A 27,450-nucleotide genomic window follows, 5' to 3' on the forward strand; every position below is an offset into this window, starting at 1 on the left:
TAAACTCCAGTGAATACAAGCCCAGTCTTTTCAATCTTTCCTCAGATGGCAGTCCCACCATCCCAGGGATCAATCTCGTGAACCTACACTGCCTCAATCACAAGAATGGCCTTCTTCAAATTAGGAGACCAAAACTGTACACAATACTCCAGATGTGGTCTTACCAGAGTCCTATATAACTACAGAAGAACCTCTCTACTCCTATACTGAAATCCTTTAGTTATGAAGGCCAACATTCCATTAGCTTTCTTCACTGCCTGCTGTACCTGCACGCCAACTTTCAGTGACCGGTGTACAAGGACATCCAGGTCTCGCTGTACTTCCCCCATACCTAACCTAACCCCATAGAGATAATAATCTGCCCCCTTGTTTTTGTCACCAAGGTGGATAACCTCACATTTATCTTTATTATACTGCATTTGCCACACATCTGCCCACTCACTCAACCTGTCCAGGTCACCCTGCAACCTCCTAACATCCTCTTCACAGTTCACACTCTCACCCAGCTTTGTGTCATCCGCAAACTTACTAGTGTTGCTCCTAATTCCCTCTTCCAAATCATTAATATATAATCTTGGAGGCCGAAGGTTAGATTGTTGGCCAAGAAAGATAGACTTGGCTATCCCTCAGTACAGCGGCTGCAAAAGGACAGCAACGCTGGGGGGGGGGGGGGGGGAGAAAGAGTTCCTTCCACAGCGTGTGGGGAGTCTGGCCCGGGTCAGCACGGCTGGGCCGCCAAGGGTAAAGTTGCTGGGAGGGCAGAAGTGTTGAGAAGGGGGTCGGGGATCATGCCAGCAACTCACTCAGCAGCTCGGTTGGCTACAAGCGGCCGCCGGAACTGCAGCTAGACCCAGGGCTCGCAGGCGACTTGGGAACTGCAGCTAGTCCCGGGGGTCGCATGCGACCTGGGCGCTACAGCCAGTCCTTGGGCAGGCGACCTGGGAACTGCAGTTAGTCCCGGGGACGCGAGGGATCTGGGAACTCCAGCCAGTCCCGGGGCACGCAGGCGATCTGGAAACTGCAGAAAATTAATTGAAAAACATGAAAACTATGTATTATTAGTAGGTATTAATAATTTATGTATTATTAGTATGTATTATTACTAATTTAGTTAGTATGTATCATTTATTAACTATGGCGATAGATGTGGCCCGCCATCCACTCACAAACATGGGTCCTGGCCCTAAGCAAAAAAGGTTGCCGACCCCTGGACTAAACCAAACCCTTGATTCTGTCCCGCCAACCATTTTTCAAAATTTAGCAACTCAAAATGGGTGTGCGTCTTCGACGCAGGTGTGTCTTCATTGTGAAATACTGTACTTAAAAGAGCAACCACAGTTCTGGAAAAATGTCTTGTGAACAGATGAGACGAAGATCAACTTATATTAGAGTGATCGCAAGAGCAAAGTATGGAGGAGAGAAGGAACTACCCAAGATCCATAGCATACCAGCTCATCTGTGAAACACGGTGGTGGGGGTGTTATGGCCTGGGCATGTATGGCTGCTGAAGGTACTGGCTCACTTATCTTCATTGATGATACAACTGCTGATGGTAGTAGCATAATGAATTCTGAAGCATTTAGACACATCCTACCTGCTCAAGTTCAAACAAATGTCTCAAAACTCATTGGTCAGTGGTTCAATCTACAGTAAATCAATGATCCCAAACATACTGCTAAAGCAACAGAGTTTTTCAAAGCTAAAAAATGGTCAATTCTTGAGTGGCCAAGTCAATCACCAATCTGAACCCAATTGAGCATGCCTTTTATATGCTGAAGAGAAACCTGAAGGGGACAAGCCCCCAAAACAAGATAAGCTAAAGATGGCTGCAATACAGGCCTGGCAGAACATCACCAGAGAAGACACCCAGCAACTGGTGATGTCCAAGAATCACAGACTTCAAGCAGTCATTGCATGCAAAGGATATGCAACAAAACACTAAACATGACTACTTTCATTTACGACATTACTGTGTCCAAAATATTATGGTGCACTGAAATGGGGGGAGGGACGGACGGGACTACCGTATGCATAAACACTGCTGTAATATTAACATGATGAAACCAAAATCTGACAATGTGCACTTTAATCACGTGAGTTTTTCTATTACAAATCTCAAATTGTGGAGTACAGAGGCAAATAAATAATTGATGGGTCTTTGTCCCAAACATTATGGAGGGCACTGTATATCAACGATTTTGATGAGAAGATATACGAAGTATGATTAACAGGTTTAACACTAAAGTAGATAGTATTTTAGACAGTGAAGGCACATTATAGTGGGTTCTTGATCAGCTGGGCAAGTGGGGCAAGGAATGGCTAACGGAGTTTAATTCAGTGAAGTATGAGGTTTTGAATTTTGGAAAATCAAACTATGACAGGTCCTTCAGTGAACAGTAAGGATCTGGGGACTGTTGTACAGCAGAGGAATCAATGAGTACTACTACATAGTTCCCGGAAAGTGGAATGACTAATAAATAGGGTGGTGAAGAAGGCTTTTGGCATATTGAACTTCAAGAGCCAGGGAATCAAGCGTATTACTTAACAGTTGTACAAAATGCTGACACTTGAAGTATTGAGTTCAATATTGTTCACCCTGCTATAGGTATGTTACAAAACTTACGTTCAACGGCGCTGCAGTTCTGCCACTGGCCGTGTGCGCGACTTTGGCGCCTTTGAGAGAGAGGCGGGATTAAAATGCCGTTTTCTCCTGCCTGTCAAAGTCGATTTTCTCAGGCTGTTTAGCTGCTGAAGAATAATCGATCCGACTTGCGTTCTATCAAGTTTTTTAAAAAACATCGCTAGATAATTTAATTGCTGGAGTAAAATAAAAATCGACTTCCAACTGCGGCAACGGGACGGATCTCCCGTACGGGACAGATAAAGGTAAGCCGTTTATTTTACATATAAACGTACTTCTTAGGATTACTTGAATCCAAATCTTGCATTGCGAAAAGGTGATTTAGGCCCCATACGAACCGGCAGTGTTTTTCCTGCCGATATGGGGTTTAAATTCACCACAAACCGCAACGTTCCAATCGATCCCGTTCCACAAAATCCCACTCGCAAGATGATTAAAATGGCCAATAATTTACGGAAATTAAACACTAAATTCCTTCCATTTGGCCTATAAATTCATGACAAAGAGATTTAAAAATCATGTTACATTGTGAATTCTTGTGTGAATGTTATTTGGACACTTAGGCCAATTAGACACATTAGAAATGTTAACCTTTTCTTAAGAAATGGATAGATGTTTAGATCTAGTAATTGAATTTTGTAATTAGCTACAATTGGGTAACTAACTAATGATATGCTTTAATTTCAGGTCATCCAAGTAAGATTGTTTCATATTTGTTTCAGAATGCTTCAATAATAACTGAAAATTTCATTCAGTTCTCTTAATGTTTAAGAAAGTTATGGGCTTTTGACTGTCCTTGATCACAGCTTTTGAGTTAAGTCAATGGAAAAGCAATAGGGAACAAGATGCTAATTTCCGAGTATGAAATTTTTTTAAATACTGAAGATATGAAAGTGAATTAGATGTCAAATTAAACTTATTTTTATGCTTTATCTGATGGGATAAATTGCAGACTTGATTTCTTTAATCTCAAAATTGTGTAACATTGCTACCTGCTATGGAAAGCTGAAATGACTGCAGAGAAGATTAAATGAGGATGTTGCCAGGTCTCAAAAGCTTGAGCCTGCAAGGAGAGGTTGGGCAGGCTAGGACTTTACTCCTTAGAGCATATGATGCTGATGGTTGACATTAGAGAATCATGTGGGGATTAGATATTTTTCCCTAGGGTAGGAATACGAGTCAAGAGGCAATGCTTTCCACACAGAAGGTGGTGGGCATATAGAATTACCTGCCAATAATCGCAGTAGAGGCAAATACAATAGAAACCTTTAAAATACATTTAAATTGATGCATGTATAGGAAAGGTTGAGAAGGATATGGGTCAAATGTGATTAACTTAGGAAGGGCATGTTGGTCGGCACGGATGAGTTAGGCCAAAGGGCCATTTTCCCTGCAGAGAATTGGCATTAAAACATTAGTTGTTACTGCATAAAGATGAAAGTGATAAAAAATGGGAATCAAAAGCAAAAAGATTTTAACTAATGACATTTCAATCCTGCAGCACAACTATTTAACTTTGTTAATTCTAATGCATTTTACTGTAGTTGCATAATCTTAAGCTTCATTTGCAACATTAACATTTATTAACTATAAATAACAAAGAATAACCCTAAACTGTCAAGCATTACTGGTCACCTTATCATACACATGTACTATTAAAATTGATGTTTCTGATATTTGTATTTATCCGACACTAGACCACTTTTTGAAATAATTTATGCTTCATCAATACATCAATAAATGCTGTTAAAATTTGCTATATTAACTCATGTCCACTAACTCATTCTTACTAGAAGGCTTTTAATAAAAAGATACCTACCATTTTTAGATAAATGAACTTGTCTTGCAAATTCCTTGTCCGTCTCATAAAATGCTTTAGTCAGCACGATTTCCAGATCTTCCTCCTGCGAAAGGCATTTCCTAAATAAGAAACAGAATGAAACTCGTAAATCATACTTTAGTGGGACTTAAAATTTAAACAAATGGCACATTCCAGTACACTGTAACAAAACAATAACTAAATGTAAAAAAAATAGCAATGTGACATCATGCTTAACTTCGATATTAAATGATGCAATTACATGGAATCTTCTTCAACTTCAGGACATAGGAAGTCTTTTTCTGAGTGTAAGTTGGGAAATGCAGTAGGAATTTACACGGCGAATGTTGCAATGGAAAGTGTATCAAGTTTTTGCGACATTCAGAACATTTCAAAACATTATTCCGCAAAATGTACTGCTGCCCAATCATTCAAAATGTAAGAAATTCAACATTATTATTATTTTTTTTAATGGGAATCAATATTGTTCATGGCATAATATACTATACACAAATAAAGCCTTAATTTTTTTTTGTATCAATTTTATATTAATTTTAATATAATGATAGGTGCATCTTCAGTTAACATGTATCTATTTCAAAAAGTGGAAAATTAACTGATGATGAAACTCAAAGCATGTTGGCAAGCTTTCACAAGCTGCACAATAATTTCATTATGCTGTAAAACAGTTCAAAACAAAACCTCCAAGTTCATCTATTTATTAAAAAGATATGGATTTTCATAAATGCCAAGGCCCTGCACGTTATGAGGGATGCTATGCCATCCATTGAAAGCATCAATTGGTAGCTTGGCTAAGTACTTGTCACAGTCAGAAGTTATAGGATTAAACCCACTCCAGACTTTGCCGTGTAATCAAGAATGCCACTACACAGTACAACAGCCACAAGTTATGGATATTAATCCAAGCCTACTAAAAAATGCTAGAAGTACTCAGAAAGCTACATAATATCTGTGAGAAAGAGAATCCAGGTTGAAAATCCTTCATCAAACATGTTTTTGTTCCAGATTCCAGCATTTGCAGGTTTATTTGTTTGCCAACCAAGCCTGTTATTCTTTAGTCCACCTTTTCAAAATAATCTCTCTTCCATCCCTCTGCTAACCAACCACCTTCCTCTATAATTATTTGTGTTAGAAACCTTCTCATGAATTCTGGTCACCCTTTATATCTCATTAAAAAAACTTATATACAGCAAGGTCATTTCTCTCTGTAGGACCTTGTTGTATACAAATTAGCTGCTTTGTTTGCCTACATTACATTAGCAACAATGAAAATACATTGTACTGCCAGTGTGTAATGGATTGCCCTTGAGGACAAGAAAGTCACTATGCACATTTTTTCTTCACTTTTAAAAATACCAACATGCACGTCAAGAGATAAAATTAAATTTACCGCCAAAATAAAATTACAAAATAGAATGTATTCCACATACAGTAAAGAAATGATTAGGGATAGGAAATATCAATTTCTGATCCCAAATGCAGTTCAGTTACACATGGTGGAGTCAATACATTTCACACTCCAGAAAATTGGATGACAGATGTTATAATCCTAATATCTAGTGCCACAACTCACACTATTTTTGACTGGAACTGGAACCAACCCAGTCTCAACATTATGAATATTCTAAAGATCACAGAAAATGTAAGTGAAGATTAAAAAAGTATAAATAGATAAAAGTAAAATCAAAGGACGTCACTAAAAAGACAAATTTTCTAGAGCAAGATCAGCAATTGCTAATGAAAATATGAATTACTCAGCGGAAAATAATCCACTGGTAAAAATAATTTATATTGGAACAATACATTGCACGTAAGGTCATCAGGTCAAAGGGCGTGACACACGGAGAAGCTCAATCCATGTGGAGGACATGGTGGCATCGGTATACACTGTTAATACACGAAACGCGTACTTTCTTTCCTGTTAAAAACCGACGAAATGATCATTTTTTGCGCTGTAAATAATTGTGGGTGATGTCATTGAAAGCGGGAAGGTACCATGTTTAAACTGGTGTTACCTCATGGTTTATCATCTTTTACAACCCGCGACTAATAGCCGCATTCATTATCGTGTCCAGAGAGACAGCACCATCTCGATAAGCCTTCACTAAATAAAGTGAACTCTAAGTCAGAGCAATTTGATTGCAATATTGTGGGGTTATTTTTTTGCGTGACTGAGCGCTCAGAACCAAATGCTCTAGTATCTTTACTCTGAACCAGAGCACCAAGGTGCAAGCGGCCGAAGGAGCACATCCCTCGGGAAGGCCCCCACTCTCTCCCCCCGGGGTCAGCGTTTTCCGGCCACGGCCGCCCTCCGCCCCCCCCCCTGTGGGCCGCACTTTCTGGGGCTGTGGGTCGGCAGCGCCCACACACAGGGCCGGGTGGAGCATGGCCGGGTGGAGTGGGGCCTCGGCTCTGGGCAACGTCAGCTGCAGCAAAGTTGGGGACGGTTTGCTCCCTCCTTCTCACTGACCGCGCTACACCGACACGCCAACCTCTTCCTCCCTCCCCCCAACCTCACCCCAGCCCCCTCCTCCCCCCCCCGCACCTGCAGTTCATCGCGTGTACTCCAGTTGGCGTTGCGTGGCAACAGTACGGGTATCGGGTCGTGACTTTGACTGTGTGCAACCTCCCTATACACTAACATATACTGCCTCAAAAGCAAAAGGCTGCAAAGTAGCCTTCAAGCTGTGTAAGAAAGAACTGCAGATGCTAGTTTAAATCGAAGATAGACACAAAATCCTGGAGTTATTCAGCAGGACAGGCAGCATCTCTGAGGAGAAGGAATGGGTGACATTTTGGGTTGAGACCCTTCTTCAGACTGATAAAGTGAGACAAACAAGTAAGCAGTGTTTGCTTAAACAAGATAACTACCACGAGAATCAATAATACTGTCAGTAAAAGTCTGTTACAGAAATATTTGAGTGCATTTAAAAAAGTGACAAATGAAACTATGAATTGCTCACTGAAAATGATCTGCAGATCGCTGGTCAGGCAAGAGAGCAAAAACTGGATTGCAGGCATGACGGCAGAATGAAAGGTATCCACCCAGCATATACAGAAAATATAAACAGACCAATAAGAATCTGACACTTGAAACAAGGTGATACCGGAGACTAAAGCAAATTTTTAAGAACGTGTGGAACCCATCCTACATTACTCACAGTTGATCCAAAATCAACTTCATTTATCTGCCCTTTTCTAAATATGTCCCCGTGTTTCCCAATTTGCTTCCGAATGATCCAAATCCAAATTGAAAATCAGGTCCATTGGTTTTTCCTTCCAGCAAAGTTGGTTTCTCTTAATCTACCAAATCCTGTGTCATAAATACCTCAATTGTATCAATTTTAGTCAGATTACTGATTTGTTTGAACAAGAGTGAACATTTCAGGATGTTCAGTCCAATTGCTGTTAGAGCATACTGTGCATGCCTGAAGACTGTTGGGGGGCGAGCAGAATCAGCCTGGGCATCACTCCACTCCTGGGTGTCACTCCATTCCACCTAACAATTCAAACTAGATAGCCACATACAAATGTATCTTAAATGATACACACTATACATTCTCTCTCTCCACCCCCCCCCCCCCCCAACTGGAGTGTTGGAATAAAGAACGCTTCAAACACTATCCTCTCCTTACAGCTTTTTTTTTTGTAAATATCTCATGCCACTTTTAACAAAATAACACTGAACTATAAAATGTACTTATGTTCACTTGCAAGGATTGAATTATGAATATTTTAAATGACAACTATATTTTCTAACAATAAATTACATGAGCATCCCAAATTTGTGTCTTAGAAACTAAAATATCTGAAGAGATACATACACAATATACTTAGCCATGTATTTGTCACAAAAATCAGCTGCCGCTGTTCCACCATGTCCATCATATACTGCAAAATACATCACGTTATCAGTCAGCATTCCAATATTGAAACGGTCCTCATTTTCTCTGCGTTGGCCTATTTGAGTAACGCACCCAACTTTTCCCAGGCTAACATTTGGAATGGGTTTGCCATATTTTATGCTTGGTGGAAGCAGAATTGGTTCATCGATGCGGTTGTCCCAAATACCAAAAGAATCCCATGGTGTTATACGGCCACCACCATCTACATCAAACCGAGATGACCTTCGATCACCAGTCGTAGTATGGTAAAGAACTACCAGCCGTTTTTCGTCCTGAAGCAACTTGAAGGTCAATAATCCTCGTCTTCTCACTTGAAAGCCACCAGATCTACACAAGGTGATTAGTGCAGCTGTTGACATAACTTAATGCACAGAAATCAGCCAAGAAGAAAGCTCGAGACGAAAAAAAAGATTTCTTTCAGTGTGGATAACCAATTTCAAATATCTGAGGAATCCAGCCGTTTTCTGCAATAGGAAGCAAACCAAAACACAATTACCAATAAGCATAGAAATAGACAGTCCTTTTATTGAGGAGGCATCACCTAACTCAAGTCACCAACCCCAAGTCAATTCAGAAATAATGCCAGGTGCAGACATTTGTCCAATATAAAAAACAGAATTCTTCTATTCCTACAGGGCCACGTCATTCACTTTAAGAAACAAAACGATTGCCTTCAAGTCTTAAGTGTCAAGAAGCAAATACAAATTGTAAACTTAGCACAAGGGAACCAAATGTGTGTACATCAACTAAGATCACACTGGCCTGCCAACAGATCTAGGGCTTATTTATTTCGTAATGGGGGAAGTGGATGGACAAATTGGATCAGTTTAAGCTATTGTGCACACTATTCCACAATATGTAATCACCTTACTAGAGAAGGGGGCTGTCTGCACTCCATGACACCCTTTCTCGGGGGCAAAGACGGAGAGGGTTGGGGGCTGGAAGATGAAGCAAAATATGGGATTCACTGTCAGCCCAGGACAATCTACCCTTTCCTGCGACACATCTAGTCGGGAAGCAGCGTCGAAACGCCTCGCTCGCTCGCTGCCTGCCTGCCTCTCACCGGGTGTTGTCGTGGTTCGACCCTACAGCCGCCACCGCCGCTTCACCACCACCACCTGGACGACGACGCCGCTTCACCTTCACCACCACCTTCTGGACGCCGCCGCCGCTTCACCTTCTTCTCCACCACCACCACCAGGACGCCGACGACGCCGCTTCACCTTCACCACCACCTTCTGGACGCCGCCGCCGCTTCACCTTCTTCTCCACCTCCACCACCACCAGGACGCCGCCGCCGCCGCTTCTTCTCCACCACCTCCTCGGCGCCGCCAAACCCCCCGCGCGCAGCTTCGGTTGAGGGGCCGCGGCCGGGCGCTGACTGACATCCGGCCCGTCCAATGGCAGCGCCAAACCAACGCGGGCGGGTACGCCAGCAGCCAATCAGACGCTGCGGTGGGCGGGCCTTCCCGTCCTCCCCGTCCTCCCCCACCCCCCCCGTGGAAACCTGGAGGATAAAGGTCATGGACCTCCGAAGCAAAACAGCAGGAGAAGTAACAACGCTTTACAGATAAGACCAGAATATCCATTCCAGAATTGCGACCGCACCGGCATTAGTGGTGATTGACGACCGACTGGCCGCTGCGTGGCTCGCCGTCCCCGTCAATGGAAGAGCGGGCAGCGTTGTCCGTGGAGACGGTGCTGCAAGCTGGGCTCCGTCAGCGCGCCGCAGCCACAGGGACATCCACTTGCCTTGGCATTGATTGTTTAACGCTGGCTATTCCACAACACTAACAACGATTTAGCATGAGACAACACAACTAGCAATTCGAGAGGGGAACGGGAAAAAAAGGCAAAAATCAACAAACAACGGCATTTGCACTTCAATTCGGCACATTGCATTGCTTCTTGCGAGCTGCTGCAATCAGATGCATTGCAGCCATGCCTTGCAACCCTCTCTTCCACTTTCTGCGGTATTTTATATTTAAAAAAAGTGTCTCAATTTGCACGCATCTTGCGCGGACCTTGTTTGCAGCCTACCTTTGCCCCCTGCGCGATGTTGTTTATTCTTATGGAAACGATTCGCACCAGACAATCGCGAGAAACGTCATGACCCAGGCGCGACGACGAAAACTGTGTTGTGATTACATGACTCTCGCTCTCTTGTCTTTCTCTCTTGCAATGGGGCGTTGTACCAAGCGCTCATTTCAATTCGTCAACTTTGCAACCAATAACATAACCATGCTTGCAAACGATGCCTTCACTGCATCATGATACCTTACACTTCAACAGAAAGGTTAACCTTCATGTGAGGCCTTATAGGTCAATTTTGATAAACGCTAGGAATATCTTTTAAAATTAATTTACAGCATTAAAGTCTTTCCTTAAAAAAAACGAACAGCTGAAATCAAAAGAATGTTCTGCATCGAACTCCTTAAGCTGAAAGACTACAATATGAAGCTGACAGCACAACATGTAATCGCTTGATTCAATTTGCCTCGCCTGATAGTTTGCACGGAGATGTTCACAATAGAGTGATCCGCTATTTCTTTCTAAGCTGCCACATCACTACATCTATGACGTTCTACTACCATTAAATCGATTAGCCGAGCCGCTTCTCCAAATACAGTTCATTTTGTACTCCCTCAAATCCAAGGGAAATTTCCATTCGAAGGTTCGAATTTCCATGCGAAGATTTTTCACACGTTTTTCCCGCGACTGAATAAAAAAAACTTGTTCCTTCGGTAGAGAATGACAGCTTTAACCAGGTAGTTTTAATAATTAATCAAATGTAAACATGAATGTTGTTGATAAAATGTTTTGATATTAATAACAGTAATTATAGATGATCAGGTTGGGCTTCAACTTGAACTTAGTGATCTGCTCACGCAATATAAGAATATGATCTGTCAAGGGGAAATGAAAATGATCAAACAACCTGCTGTCATGCTCAGAATACCTGCTCTTCTTACAAAATTCTACAAAATTCTTAAGGGGGTGGACAGGCTAGATGCAGGAAGATTATTCCCGATGTTGGGGAAGTCCAGAACTAGGGGTCACAGTTTAAGGATAAGAGGGAAGTTTTTTAGGACCGAGATGGGAAAATCATTTTTTACACAGATAGTGGTGAATCTGTGGAATTCTCTGCCACAGAAGGTAGTTGAGGCCAGTTCATTGGCTATATTTAAGAGGGAGTTAGATGTGGCCCTTGTGGCTAAAGGGATCAGGGGGTATGGAGAGAAGGCAGGGATGGGATGCTGAGTTGGATGATCAGCCATGATCATATCGAATGGCGGTGCAGGCTCGAAGGGCCGAATGGCCTACTCCTGCACCTATTTTCTATGTTTCTATACTCTGGAATTTAGAAGGATGAGGGCATCTTATTGAAACATAAGATTATTAAGGGTTTGGACACGCTACAGGCAGGAAACATGTTCCCGATGTTGGGAGAGTCCAGAACCAGGGGCCACAGTTTAGAACGAAGATGAGGAAAAAAATGTTCACACAAAGAGTTGTGAGTCTGTGGAATTCTCTGTCTCAGAAGGCAGTGGAGGCCAATTCTCTGGAGGCTTTCAAGAGAGAGTTAGATAAAGCTCTTAAAGATAGCAGAGTTTAGGGATATAGGGAGAAGGCAAGAACGGGGTACTGATTGTGGATGATCAGCCATGATCACAGTGAATGGCGGTGCTGGCTCGAAGGGCCGAATGGCCTACTCTTCACCTATTGTCTATTGATGAAATCAAAGACTGGAAGCAAAAACAAACCTGAAAAAATTACGCAAAAATTACCAAGCACCCTAAACAATGTACTTCATACAACACATCCTCACCCTCTCACTCATTATATCAGTTGTAAGCAGAAACTTCCAAGAATTTTGATTCAAACTTACATCTTTCACTATTTTCAATGCAATCACCCTTCACACCCTCAATGAATGTATCGTGTTCATGAGAACAACATTTTGCTTTCTCACCCCTATTGTCAAATTTTTGATCACCCAATTGCCCTTTCTGTGGAGTCAAAAGACTAGATGCAAAAATTTTGATCAAAAAGCAAAGTGTTGGAGGAACTCAGCGTATCAGGCAACATCTGTGGAGGGAAATGGACAGCCACCAATTTGGCTCAGGACCCTTCCTCACTGAAGTTGGGTCCTATCTGAAAAGTCAACTATCCGTTTCCCTCCATTGATGCTGCCTAACATTGAGTTCCTTCAGTACTTTGTGTTTTGCCCTTCCTAGGATCCATGTTATTTAATATTTTTAACAGGCTCGGCTTTTCAGAGAATGTTGTTCCCATGAACACAATTAACTCCCCGAGGACATGTCTCCTACAATAATGCTGGCAACATCTTTACCTGCATATAAAAGCCATGTTTCTATTGGCTTTGCAACTGGTATCCCATCATTAATCTCTCCAGGGTCCTTGACAACCTCTCAAACACATGCACAGCATTCACAAAAGGTTTTGTTGGAAACGTCTCACTCTGGCTACTGCCTTGTCTTGGTTTCTTGGTCCTCCAAAATATTCCAAATGGAATTTAAACTGGAGGTGGTGAAGGGAGCGATTAAGCCAGAAAGGGTTATTGGGAAGAAAGAGCTACTTTAAATTTAGTTGCATCTGGTTGGGTAACTATAGTAGGGTGGAGATTATTCCATGCTTTAATTGTGCGTGGGAAGAACGAATTGCTGTACACATCTGTCTTTGTAGTTGGGATCACAAATTGGATCGAATGCCCTCGTCTGCTCTTAATTGGTTTGGGTTTGATGTAGGTCTTGTAATCTATAATAATAATAATAAATTTTATTTATGGGCGCCTTTCAAGAGTCTCAAGGACACCTTACAAAAATTTAGCAGGTAGAGGAAAAACATGTAAGGGGAATGAAATATATAGTAGAGACATGACTAATACACAAAGTAAATACAGAATTCAATACAAAACACAGTATAAGGCAATTAATGCACAGATGAAAAGGGACGGCACGTGGGGCTAAGGATAGGCAGAGGTGAAGAGATGGGTCTTGAGGCGGGACTGGAAGATGGTGAGGGACACGGAATTGCGGATCAGTTGGGGGAGGGAGTTCCAGAGCCTGGGAGCTGCCCTGGAGAAGGCTCTGTCCCCAAAACTGCGGAGGTTGGACTTGTGGATGGAGAGGAGACCAGCTGATGTGGATCTGAGGGACCGTGAGGGTTGGTAGGGGGAGAGGAGGTCAGTGAGATATGGGGGGGGGGGGGGGGCAGATGGTGGAGGGCTTTGTAGGTGAGGATCAGGATTTTGTAGGTGATCCGGTGGGAGATGGGAAGCCAGTGAAGTTGCTCGAGGACTGGAGTGATGTGATGCCAGGATTTGGTATGGGTGATGAGTCGGGCGGCTGCGTTCTGGACCAGTTGGAGTCGGTTGATGTAGGTGGAGCTGATGCCAAGGAGGAGTGAGTTGCAATAGTCCAGTTGGGAGGAGATGAAGGCATGGATGAGTCCTTCAGCAGCGGGCGGTGTGAGAGAGGGTCTGAGTTTGGCGATGTGGAGATGAAAGAAGGAGGTTTTAATGACATGGCGGATGTGAGGCTCAAGGGAGAGGGCGGAACCAAAGATCACGCCAAGGCTGCGGGCCTGGGGAGATGGGGAGACAGTGGCGCCGTCGATGGTGAGAGCGGGGCCATTGATTTTGTTGAGTGTGGCTTTGGAGCCTATGAGGAGGAACCCTGTCCCATCGCTGCTGAGTTTGAGGAAATTATGTTGCATCCAGGTTTTTATAGCTGACAAACAGGAGTTTACATGGGAGAGGGGGGGGCCGTGGGGGGATTTGGTGCCAAGGTAGATCTGGGTGTCACCAGCGTAACAGTGGAAGTCCAGATTGAAGTGGCGGAGTATCTGACCAAGGGGGAGGATGTAGATGATGAAGAGGAGGGGGCCGAGTACGGAGCCTTGGGGAACGCCTTGAGTGACTGTGGCTGTGGCAGAGGTGTGGTTGTGGAGAGAGATGAAGTGGGACCTGCTGGAAAGGCAGGAACGGAGCCAGCTGAGCGCAGAGCCTTCAATGCCGAGGTCTTTGAGTCCGGTGAGCAGGATGTTATGGTCCACTGTATCGAAGGCTGCGCTCAGGTCGAGGAGGATGAGGATGCCGAGGGAACCAGCGTCAGCAGAGGTGAGGAGGTCGTTGAGGACTTTGAGGAGAGCAGGTTCTGTGCTATGGAGGGGGCGAAAGCCAGATGTCAAGTTGACCATTTAACATTTTGTATAAACAGGTCAAACTGTGAGCTTCACGTCTGTCTTGGAGAGGGTTCCACCCCAGAGAATTCAGAAGTTTGGTGACACTCGCTTCTCTCTCATAGGTGTTAGTAACAATACCGAGCTGCCTATCTTTGGACACGTTCGATGGAAGAAATTTTTTATTTGTGTATGGGTCCCATGCTGCAACTGCGTAATCCAAATGAGGTCTAACGAGGATGAAGTATAGCTTCTCCTTGACAGAAGTTGAACAATGATGAAAGTTGCGCCTCAGAAAGTTTAGGACACCAGTTGCTTTCACCGTTGCATGATGAGTCTGACCATTCCAACGCAGATCATTCTGCAATTTGATGCCAAGATACTTGGTTTGTTTGGATTCTTCAAGGGTGGCACCAAGAATATTGTAAGATGTTTCGCCTGGATTCCTCTTTCTGGTGATACGCATGGTTTCACATTTGGAAGGGTTGAACTGCATGCCCCATTGTTGTGACCACTCAACCATAGTATCGAGATCCTTTTGGAGAACATCTTCATCATCAGCTGACTTAATTGGACGGTACAGCAAACAATCATCAGCGAATAGTCTGGTCGTACTTGCGACTCTTTCATGGGTGTCATTTATGTAAAGCAAAAATAGGTGTGGGCCAAGTACTGTGCCCTGAGGTGTACCACTCAACACTGGATGCCAATTGGAGCTCTTTCCGTTCACACACTTAGACGTTTTGTCAGGAAACTGGAAATCCATCGTTTCATGTTGGAACGAATACCATAGAAGTCAAGCTTCTGAAGCAGTCTCTGGTGTGGGATGACATCAAATGCTTTAGAAAAGTCCAGCACAACTAAATCCGTGATGACATTACTATCAAGGTGCTTGGCCGGGTCATTTGTCATCAGGATAAGCTGAGACTAGCATGATCTATGCTTCCTAAATGCATGTTGGTTGTCAGCAAGAATGTTATGTTTGCTCACGTGCCGCATCAGATTACTATCAATTAAATGCTCCAGCAATTTGCAGCAAGTACTTGTTTGTGAAACAGGACGATAATTCGCTGGGTTGGTGATTGAACCCTTCTTAAAGAGAGGAGTGATGTTAGCCTTCCTCCAATCCAGCGGATTCTGTATCTGATCTGGTCCAATTGCTTTTGTGGTATTGATGTTGAGCAATAACTTCTTGACACCTTCAACCTCAATTTTAATAGCAGGCATATCAGAATACAGGCTGGGCGGTAGGACTGGAAATGATGAAGGCTCCACATCTTCCCGGGTGAAAACGTGTTGAAATTGGTTTGCAAGAGCTTCTGCTTTCGCCTGGTCCTCAGTGATCAGACAGTTGTTCACTTTAAGCATCTGGACACCAGTGTTGTCTGTCCGTCTGGATTTCACATATCTCCAAAAAGCCTTGGGTTGCTCTCCCCCATGAATAGAAGAAACATGTTGTCTATGAGCACTCCTAATTGCACGATCGACTGGCTTTCGCACGCTAGTAAAATTGTCCCAGTCCAGTTTTGTACCCCTTTTTTTGGCACAGATATAAAACTTCTCTTACTGCAGAGACGTTTCAGTTTTGCCGAAAACCAAGGAGGACGCATAAGGCCCTTAATGAGTTTTTGAGGAACATGATTTGTAACAATATTATTTAAAGAGTTTCTCAGCCACACCCAGTTGTCGCCACTGCAAAGCAGCTCATGTCAAGTCGGGGATGACACAAACAATTTGTGCTTCTTTGTCCTTTTCTGTCTGCAGCCTGTGACCGGTTCATCCTTCTCTAATAACTTTGTTTCATCATTCAAAACTCTGCTACCTTTTTCATAATTCCTATCATCCCATTCTCCTGTCATGCTATGCTTGGCGATTCACATTTCCCTTTATAATTTCCAGCCCCACAACCACCTGAGATATCTGCCCTCTTTTAATTTTGCTTATACCTGAAAATTGCTCCATTATTGGCAGCCATATATTCAGCTATCAACAGTCTAAGATTTGGCTGGAGTTCCTTCCCCAAACCTCTACCCTTTTTTGGAACGAATCTGGTCTTAAAATTGACTTCATTAATCAAGCTGCCCCTTGTCTTTTGCTTTCCAGGGAACACAGTTTAAGAATAAGGGGTAAGCCATTTAGAATGGAGATGAGGAAACACTTTATCACACAGAAAGTTGTGAGTGTGTGTAATTCTCTGCCTCAGAGGGCGGTGGAGGCCGGTTCATGAGAGAGCTAGATAGGGCTCTTAAAGATAGCAGAGTCAGGGGATATGGGGAGAAGGCAGGAATGGGGTACTGATTGGGGATGATCAGCCATGATCACATTGAATCGCGGTGCTGGCTCGAAGGGCTGAATGGCCGACTCCTGCACCTATTGTCTTGTGATTTGTCGTTAATTTTTTTTGGTGATACTCTTTGAAGGTACAGGCACAAAATGCAGGTGTAACTCTGCAGCTCAGCGAGCATTCCTGGAGAACATGTATAGGTGATGTTTTATCTATCTAACTTCTCCAACGATGCTGCCTGACCAGCTGAGTTACTCCTGCATATTGTGTCTTTCCTTGGTAAACCAGCATCAGCAGGTCCTTGTTTCTACTCTTTGAAAGTACCCTGGGGTATATTGCTCAGGTGAATGAGATAAACAATAACATTTGTTTTGCTTGTGACAAAATAGTGGAAACACTCTGTAGATCAGGCAGCATCTGAGGAAAATTACAACACTTCATCAGAGCTGATTACTTGGCGGAATGAAATACATACAGTAAGGGATTATTCAGAGGAGCCACTGGAGATTGCTATTGTAGCAACAACGCAAATGTTCCCAGGGTGTGGATGGATTATATGCAGGACATTGACAGCTTTGTTTTTTCTTCCAATAGGTGGTCTCTACTCCTACAGAATAAGTGACGGGTAACGCTAGGCATTGTCAGTTTCGTTTAGATCAGGCTACAACAAACATTTTGATGTCAAGCCATTATGCAGCAAATTATTTTAATTCATTTTCAAATACAGATGGTTACTTGATGTTCGGCATGGGAGTGGTGGGTTAAAAACTTTATGACTCAGAGATTCCGCAGTGTAAAAAATGGCAAAGGACTGGTTATCTTTGAGTGGAAAAGAACCACTATATAAAGTATAGGTTTCAACATCAAGATTATTAGTAAAGTGAAATAATAGAGAAATCCTTGTCTACATACAAACTTCAGATGATTAATAATATAGGAACTTACAGTTGGTTAGAAGATACTGGAAATAAGAACATACGCAAAAATACCCAGAAGGTTAGCAAGCATCTGAGGGGATAGGAACAAAGTCAACATTTCAGATTGAACTCTGTTGCTAAGTCTGTTTCTCTAGATGTTGTCTGGATTGTTCAGTATTTCCACCTGTTTCTCTTTTTAGTTCAAACAACCTGTGATTAAGTGCAAGAGACTGCAGATGCTGGAATGTTGAGCAAAAAACAAAGTGCTGGGGGAACTCAGTGGTCAGGCAGCATCTGTGGAGGGAATGGACAGGTGACGTTTTGGATCGGGACCTTTCTACAAGCTCAAGGAGAAACAGCAATGAGAGAATGTCCAGATAATTTGTAGATCTTAGCTGAGGGATATATATTAGAGGGTAAACTAGGTAGAATGGTGGTTCTCTCTGTATAGTTACATTTTTTCAGACTGCTGAAGGGTTTAATGTTTTACCTGAAAGATGTACAGGTTACATTGCAGTATTCTAACAGTTCCACTCTGAGAATGCCAGCCAAGATACTATAGTGATAGGGACTCCAAAATTAAAGTTTGACGTGTGGCTTAATTCAATGAGTCATTAAGAAAATTGGCACAGTTTTTATTTTCCATGTTCACTGATGTTAAAGATATTGTGGATTGGCAAGTAGAAGTTGTTTGACAGGTTTGGTTAGTTGAGGGAAAATTATTCCATTGAAACTGGAATTAATATGACTCCATATATTCTTGGTGGAAACATTATTAAGTAATACCAATTAATACATTTGTATTAAAAATGCTAACCAATTTCAGAGCATGTATAAATAAGATTAATAATATCAGAGATAAATGGAACCACCTGCATTCAATGTGATGTCAATGTAAAATATTGAGCTCTTATACCCTGAGGGATGTACCTTTGGAGATGTTAGTTATGTAAAGCTTTATTTGCATTTGTGTTTATTGAACAAAAAAACACAGGGGATACCAATTTCCTGCATGCTCTCATTGCAATGTTGTGTGGTAATGGGATTGCATTACAGTCATAGCTCAAGTATGCTCAATGTGGACATGGCGGAATGCAGGCCATTGTTTAGGATGGTTAGTCAATATTATCATCGCCCATGTCAGCTGTTTTTGTCTTCATTCTATGATCTCTGCTCATAAAAATGAAGGGAAGGGTAAATGCTAGGCATTGAAACAACTCCCACACTTTAAATTAGTCCAGGCTTCGGTGAGGGTGTGAACTTTTTTGTGTAATTTAGTTTAGTTTAGAGATACAGTGCGGAAACAGGCTTTTCGGCCCACCAAGTCCACACTAACCAGCGGTCCCGGCACATTTACACTATCCTATACATGCCAGGGACAATTTACAATGATACCAAACCAATTAACCTGCAAACCTGTACGTCTTTGGAGTGTAGGAGGAAATCAGGGATCCCAGAGAAAATCCATGCAAGTCATGGAGAGAACGTACAAACTCCATACAAACAGCACCAGTAGTCAGGATCAAAACTGGATCTCTGGCGCTGTAAAGCCCCTGTCCTACTTGACCGACCTATGTCGACCTTTTTTTACTCGTGGATATTTTTTATCAGATTGAAAAAACGGCGCGGCCTATTTGAGGCCACGAGTACACGCAGACCACTCACGAGCATGAGGAAGAGTTAACGAAGACCTCCCACGACCTCGTGGCGACCATGCTGCGAGTATGAGTCAAGAGCAAAATCGGCAGAGGCCGGCAATTAGTTCATATAAGAGGGACAGGCCCTTAAGGCAGCAACTCTACTACTGCGCCACTGTGCTACCCCGCCCAAACTACTGCAAACCTTTTGGCATAGAGCCGTGACATTGCAAACTGTCTTTCTATCCAATCTCTGCATTTGAGCAGTCTTGCCATGACTCCTTCTTGACCAAAACTCCTTACCATATTTCATTGCCATGAGAGAATGTTTATTTTTTATCTTTCTTACTCTAATCTCATTTATGAATCATCATACATGTACAGTTCTTGAGCAATTATTTATTGGAGGCCTTCTGGTTAATGTAGAGGCTCAGATAGTCCGGGAATTACATTTGGATGCTATCAGGAAGTAGAATTGCACATTCACGTGCTTTACATAGATCAGGAATGTAAACCAGTTTATCTTGAAGATGGTCTTCCATTAGTTTTTAGATGATTCAATAACATGGAATCTTAATTCCAAATTATCTTTCCAATCGTAAGAAAAGCCCTTTCTGCCCTAACGAGAGATTCTACAGCCAAGAGATGAAATTAAACTCCATATTTTTTGGGTAGTAGCATGTTCCAACGAAAAATACATTGTTTTGCTTTCATAGCGTCATAGAGAGATGCACCATGGAAACAAGTATTGGCTACATTTTGGTAAATTTGCAATAGGAAAGATGCCATTAAGTTAGAAAGCGTGCAGAAAAGGTTTACAAGTATGTTGCTAGAATTCAAGGAGCTGAGTTTAGAGAGATAAGTGAAGCAGCTGGGCCTTTATTCCTTGGAGCATAGAAGGCTGAGGAGATAAGAGAAACATTGGTCAAAAGCAGGCAAATGAGACGAGCGTCAAGCATTACCATTCTGTACGACTCTCGACTCTTCAAAACTATAATCTGCACAATGATTATATTATGACCTGATTTCCCATAGGCCTGTATTGCTGCCCCATAATTATAGTGCTTTCCACACATTTGTATGTAAAGCTCAGTGTTCATGTTGCATTTCATTTCTCCATCCCACTTGCATTTTGCCCTCTGTATTCATCCTCTAGTATCGACAAACCTTCATCCCTTTGGCTGTGTGATCGCGCCTGCGTTTCACCTTGTCTCAGACGTCCATTTTGTCCTCTTCTCCCATTTCCTTGCCATTGTAGTGGATTAAAACTTGTTACATTATAACCTTTTAATGATTTGCCGAAAGGCTATTGAGAAATAAAAGTTCTCTATCCACAGATGCTGTCTAACCTGCTTAATATTTCCAACATTGTATGACTGAATCAAACATATCATTAGTTTTTCTATCGTGCTGTCTGAAAACGCTAATGGAAAGATTTTCCACTATGAATTTTAAACATATTGTGTGCATTTCAATATCTTGCTGAGCAGGCAAATGACGTGTCAGTTGAAAATCTTTTCTCTGTGACGCAATATAACACTGGCATGATATGATTGAAAATTAAATTGGGAAACTGCTTAATACAAGGTTAAGTTGCTAGCAATGCAAAGCAACTGGAGGATTTGGCAGGTTTCTGTTCAGAAGTAATTATGCTGTGAACTCAATTCAATCTGCAAATTTAAGATCACTGATTATTTACTTGACTTTGTACTTAGGTTTTGAAACCAGAGATAAAATTCTATTAAGGTGACCATTGACACCATTGGATCTGCCAATTAATTCAGGGTCAGGAAGGAGGCACAAATTTGATGTAGGATCTCTTGAACTAAACTAGATTCCAAAATATGACTGGGTTATTTATTAAAATCCTGTAATTTTGGATCACTTTTAAAAAGTCGTTCATGAAGAAAGACTTGCATTTATACAATATCTCAGGGTGTTCCGAAGCATTTTTCAGCCAAAAATGAACTGTCGGATTGTAGGAAGATCAATAACGTGTTGCATTGAGTTCCCTGTGTCCGAAACATCTTTCTTGTATTGTTTTCATCTAAATTTGAAAATAGTCGTTGGGCATTGGGAACGTGGGCTCAAATTCCAGATGCAATTTGGTTGGGAATTGCTGCAATTATTGGGGTTAGATCGATTCTTCCTCTTATCAGTTTGAATAAGTGAAGCTAACATTAATATAAATAAAGCTGCTCCATCATTATTCCCCACACGAGGGCAGTTGTGTCTACATTTCTGGTTGCTGCCAGAAACACATTCCTCATTGAAACCACATTCAAGGATCATTATTGCCTTCATGTTAACATGCAAAAACATATTGCAAATCTGACCAATTCATCAAGTGAACCATTTAGCTCATTCTGCAAAATAACCCCTAGATACTCACAACAATCCATCAAATCACAATCAGAGGCAGTAATCCAGTGAAAAAGAGTAGTGGCTGATAGCCATATAGAAGATGGCCATTTCAGCCCATCGAGTCTATACCAGCTCACGGAGCAATCCCATTCCCTTACTAATTTTTCCTGCTATTCATTCTCCCCACATTCCTGTCAATTATTCCACCATTCACCAGCACACTGTGAGCAATTATACAGTGTCCAATTAAACTTACTAGGATGCATGTTTTTGGACGTGTGAGGAAACCGGAGCAGCCATAGGAAATCCACTGAGATACTCTTGTTCAAACTACTCCCAAAGCTAATTCAAACCCGTAAATGTTTTTAGCACCCAATAACCATTTCTGACACAATGAGGAATTGTTATTAAAAAAATCAAATTATTTTAATTCAATATAAATACAGAAATAAATTCACAAATGATTATTTATACTTAAAATTATGTACTAATTGTGACAGTGAAGAGGTTTATATGTGATACTATTGGAAGATAGTCTCAGAGCTGAATGATTTTATTACAAAGTACAGAGAAACCTTTTAAATGACGGGTAATTGGCAAATGAAACACATTCATCATTTTCTGGTTTTGTTTCCATTGTCATTTTACTTTGCACACAATGAATGACTTGTTATGCCAATAACAAGTCAACATATACTTCCCAAATGCAAATAATATTGCCCTTCCACATCCATTCATTTAGCAAAAGTAGCATAAATCACTGAATTAACAAATCAGTCAGTGTACATTACTGGTTCGATTAGAGAAGATTTTAAATAACTCTAGTAATATCACTGATATTTTCTGTGCTGTTATCAAACAAGTGTTTTGCTACAACTTATTTTAATCAATTATGATATCATAGTTTCACAACATAGTTTCCAACTGCAGATATCAGGGCGGCGCTGCACAGAATTCAAGGCATTCAATAGCATGAAGTAGCCTGACTCTCAGTAAATCTTTGTTGCTGTAATTGGGGAGTTCCAAGCTCTTGCTGCAAGTATATGCACGAGGATACGATAAATCTGGATCATCAAAGTTCCGGGGCCTAAATATTCTAATTATGAATCTTCCAATCCCACCTGCTAGGATTCTCTCACTTCCTGAGAGAAAAGCTAAGAGATGGGAAAAGAACAGATGTTAAAATTAAGATCAGTCAGAAATAAGTAGGCCAGTTATAGTGGAATCATACGTGGAAAAGGCTCGTTGGCCCATTGAATCTACGCTGATCATCTACACTTTACATTAATCTGAAAATAATGAGCATTTATGTTCTCCCCGCATTCTCTTCAACTTCCTCCAGCCTCCAATTCACCTACACGCTAGGGGCACTTTACAGTAGCCAATTCACCTCCTAAACTGGAGCACCTGAAGGAAACCTGCACTGAGAACATGCAGCCCCACAGCACTAGAATTAAGGATTGAGCCCAGAACTCTGGCACTGTAACACAGCCACACAACCAGGTGAGCAGGTGAGGTCATCTGCTGTTGTTCCTGATTTGTTCTGCCCTTTTCTCGCTTCCAGTCCCTCCCTCCCCTGAACTTCTATCTTTCAGTCTGAAGAAGGGTTCCGACCCAAAATGTCAACTATTCTTTTTTCCAGAAATGCTGCTTGACCCGCTGAGTTACGCCAGCACTTTGTGTTTATCTCCAACTGTAATTTATTTATTTTTATTAACATAATAAAGTTGTTTGTTTATTCTGAGCAAAAGCTAAAGGTTGTGAATAATCCTTATTGCTCAAATAGAGGTTGTGAGCAATAATTGTTTCTTTGAGGCTGATACTTCTTTCAGGATTAACTCTGGGCATCATGAAAAGTTCCAAAAGCAATCTATGAAGAACCTTGAATAAACTGCATCCCTTGTTTGAGCTCCTCATATGGAATAACTTCATAAATTCTAGGAGCAGAATTAGGCCGTTTGGCCCAGCTAATCGACTCCACCATTCAATCATTGCTGATCTATCCCTCCCTATTCCATTCTCCTGCCTTCTCCCCATAACCCCTGACACCCTTACTAATCGACTTAGCTGGTGGCTAAGAACTCACTGAGTATACATGCTTTATATGCGCATATGTGGTGTGCCAGGTTTGAACCTCCTTCCAGATTTCCCTAACCAAATATGACTTGAAACACAACTGTTTCTCCTTCCACAGATATTGTCTGATCTGAGTGCTTCCAACATTTTCGTTGTATTTTATCTTAAGATCTATTTTTCCTGCATAATTACAATATGCATCTAAGTTATATATTGCTGCTGTGCTGAAATTGTTTCATGTTAACATGCTGTGCTATTAAATGATTTTGGATATATTTACCAATTAATTGCTTTTTCTCCTCTTCCAGTAGGCTTTCAAAAACTTCCCAAAAATATAGAATTATTCTGTCAGTTGGAAAATATCCTTCATACACGGCATTCTGTAGATGAAAAACATTGGATTGAGACTGGATGGTGAGATTTTAAAAATGTTTAGAGTTTCTTTTTTCCCCAAATGCAAGGATAGTTTCATATTGAAGTAAAATGTATACATAGGCATATTTGGCAGAACAAAATGTGGATTTCCCTATCTGCAACAAGAAAATCGATCCTCATCAGTTGAATTTTTAACTGGGAGCCTGCAGACAGGCACGTTTACAATCCTTCGTGGCGATCAGGAACACGAAAAATCGTTGGTTGAAAGTGGATCCAGCAAAGGACAAAAACATTATGGACTCCAGCGCATTTGGGAGAGTGAGGGAAGGAGCTGTGGAAAAGAAAGAGGGACAAAACATACCGGTACATGGCAGGAATGGTAGAGCAGAACACAGAAAATACATGGTTTAGTTAAACAGTGAACAGGAATGAGCAGATGAATGACCTGCTTATCTAACAGAGGCATACTCCTGCCTGCTTGTGCTTTAGCAAGTTGATTAAGTGGATTAAATGGGCTAAATCGAGAAACACCCTGAAGGGTTAGAATAAAAGCTCAATGGTGGAGTGTTTTGGACTATTCCCAATATTATTTCCTTACTATTACTTCCTGTAAACACAGAGGACTTGCCAGAGAAGGCTGTGGAGGCCAAATCAGTGGATATTTTTTAAGGCAGAGATAGGTAGATTTTACTTCGGAGTCACGTGAGTGACCACGTGAAGAAGCCCCGTTCAGCCGCACGTGCGTCATTACATCAAGACGCATTGGTGCAGGCGGCCGGTTGGAGCAGCAGGAGCTTCTCCAGCCCGGTAAGTTTAAACTCAAGGTCAGCTTGTTTTCTTACCTGTTTTATTCCTTGCAGGAACCTCTTGTTCCAGAGGCTTCCTGCTGCAGGATTCGCGAGGCTCGACGAGGGAATCAGCTATGGGCTGTGGGGAAACCCCGGTTCTCGCCGCGGGAGCGGATAGCTGGAGAATGTCGGGTGTCGCAAAGTCGGTCGCTGATGGGTGGTCAGTGGCTTCCAGGCGCTCCGGGTGCCGGGAGGGTTTCCCTCCGATAATAAAGATTAATGCTGGGGTTCCCGGGGAAGGGGACCTCCAGTAGGCCGGGTGCCGGGAGGGCTTCCCTCCAACATAAATATTAATGCTGGGGTTCCCGGGGAGGGGGACCTCTAGTAGACCGGGTGTCAGGAGGGTTTCCCTCCAATATAAATATTTATGTTGGGGTTCCCGTGGAGGGGACCTCCAGTAGACCGGGTGTCTGGAGGGTTTTTCCCGATATAATATAGATGCTGGGTGTCGGGAGGTTTTCCCCCCGATATATACACAGATACTGGGGTTCCTGGGTAGGGGAATCCAGTAGTATGCGGCTTTCAGACCGCAGGGGTCCCCAGGAAAGGGGTTAAACGGACCGGAATGGTCAGCCCTGGTGCCAGTAGGGGTTTTCCCTCCGGTAATATATATGGGTGCTGGGATTCCCGGGGGAGGGAAAATCCACCAGTAATGCGGTGCCCAGACCGCAGAGGTCCCCAAGATATGGGGTAAATCGACCAAAGTGGTCAGTCCTGGTGCTGTGAGGGTTCCCTTCTGGTAAAATGAATAATGTGGAGGTTGACCAGGATGGAGCCTTATTGAGGGGAGGCTCAAGATAGATACACCCTAACATTAGGAGTTGTGTCAGTGCGGGACTAAGGGAAAGTCTGCGCCAGCAGCAGGGCTGCTTAAAGGGGATGCTGAGTCTATGGCAGTGTTGGGCAGATGGGAGAGCCCATGCCAGCAGCGCCTTGTAACAGGGCTGCATAAAGCAGATGCTGAGTCTATGGCAGTGCCGGCCTATTGCTCTAGGTCGCGCCAGCAGCGCCTTGTAATAGGGCTGCTTAAATGTATGGCAGCAGCACCTGTAGAAGGGCTGCATGATGTCTCCCTCATGGAGGAGGTGAGCTTACCGGGGCATTTTCTGACCCTGAAGGGTGGGCCTTATGGAAGAGGAGAACATGCCGGGGCAGTGTAAATCTGATGCCGAGGCTGAGGGTATAGCGTGGAGCATACCTCAAGGGATGAAGGGCACGTGTCAGAGGTATGATTCCAGGCAGCAAGGTTGCCATCCCAACACAATGCAGTGAACACCGCTATCGGGACGTTAGAGCCACCCGCCGAATCTTCTATTCAGGTAAGACCTATTCCACAGACAAAACCTGAAGGACGAAGCATAAACTGTTGGACCAATTAGGCCAACGACGAGTAAGGATTCATAGTTTAGGAAAAAACGCACCCCACGGCTTCATTGGCAGGAAGCGGTTCACTGAAGCTGGTAGCAGCATTAAAGCTGACCAGAGTTACTCTACAACTAAGTGACCACGAACAAGTTGGTAAGATTTACAATTGGTTGTGCAATACACAAATAATGGAGACATTGTCATCTACTCAGAGGCATTTTAACCAGGTAAACTGGACATTACTAGTATTCCAGGAAGGTTGGAATTTGGCCAGAAGAGTGTTGGGCCAGGTCCAGTATTTTAGCCAGGTTTGCCTTCGAGACAGGCTTGGAAATATGGGGAATTAGATTTCAAGGCAAGGTCAGAATTATGGCTAGAGTTGTCTTGGGACATGTGAGAATTATCGGAACCGGGCCAGAGTTGCCGTTCAAGGCAGACACAAAATGATGGCAGGCGTGGCCTGTTCATTATGAAAGAAGGGTGATCAAACTGATTTCATAGGATTTTCCATGTACAATGATCATCAGAGATATTTGAAGGCATTGCTATAATGAGGCAATTTAACAGTATGATAACAATAAATCATTCAAAGGACTACTCAGAGTTCAAAAACACTTGTGATGTATTGTCTGGATTATATTTTGATGCTGTATTTGGCTAAAATCCACTGTTTCAGTGTCAAGCTACTTGAGAAATTGTTCTCTCCTATCCAGTTAGATTAGGTTGTTATCAAATGGATAGTTGGCCTGTGACTCCACCCTGGGCAACAGATTGGAGTCAATAGAAACCTGGAACAGCCTTGTTGTTATAAAGCAGGTTCTATTCATTAGACTAACTGGCAATGTAATAGATGTGATGCAGCTGAGCAAGTGGGAGAATTGACAGCATGCTTAATGGCAAACTATAAGGGCCATGAAGGTCATTGATAACTTTTGCTATTACCAGCTGAAGCTACTAAAGTCACTATGATGGACAAACATTATTCAGCATTGCT

General features: G+C 42.5%; 2 protein-coding genes across 7 annotated transcripts in view; both read right to left on the bottom strand.

The window, feature by feature from the left end:
• Positions 1-10,724, bottom strand: part of ppm1k (protein phosphatase, Mg2+/Mn2+ dependent 1K) — a 39,926-nt gene extending 29,202 nt beyond the window's left edge. The window contains exons 1-3 of one of the 6 annotated variants that reach the window (XM_033022178.1): positions 10,427-10,724; positions 8,306-8,850; positions 4,461-4,561 (exon numbers count right to left, since the gene is read on the bottom strand). In XM_033022178.1, coding sequence (XP_032878069.1) covers positions 4,461-4,561; positions 8,306-8,745 — 541 coding nt within the window. In that variant the 5' untranslated portion in view covers positions 8,746-8,850; positions 10,427-10,724. Of the gene's footprint in view, positions 1-4,460; positions 4,562-8,305; positions 8,851-9,449; positions 9,728-10,426 lie in introns of those variants that run through there. The other 5 variants (XM_033022195.1, XM_033022187.1, XM_033022209.1 and 2 more) reach the window with 5 other exon arrangements.
• Positions 10,725-22,409: 11,685 nt separating this feature from the next.
• LOC116978336 (probable E3 ubiquitin-protein ligase HERC3) overlaps positions 22,410-27,450 on the bottom strand; it is a 68,188-nt gene continuing 63,147 nt past the window's right edge. The window contains exons 24-25 of the mRNA XM_033029475.1: positions 24,149-24,248; positions 22,410-22,946 (exon numbers count right to left, since the gene is read on the bottom strand). Coding sequence (XP_032885366.1) covers positions 22,726-22,946; positions 24,149-24,248 — 321 coding nt within the window. The 3' untranslated portion in view covers positions 22,410-22,725. The remainder of the gene's footprint in view (positions 22,947-24,148; positions 24,249-27,450) is intronic.

Source organism: Amblyraja radiata, chromosome 1, assembly GCF_010909765.2.
Source record: "Amblyraja radiata isolate CabotCenter1 chromosome 1, sAmbRad1.1.pri, whole genome shotgun sequence".
Taxonomy (NCBI): domain Eukaryota; kingdom Metazoa; phylum Chordata; class Chondrichthyes; order Rajiformes; family Rajidae; genus Amblyraja; species Amblyraja radiata.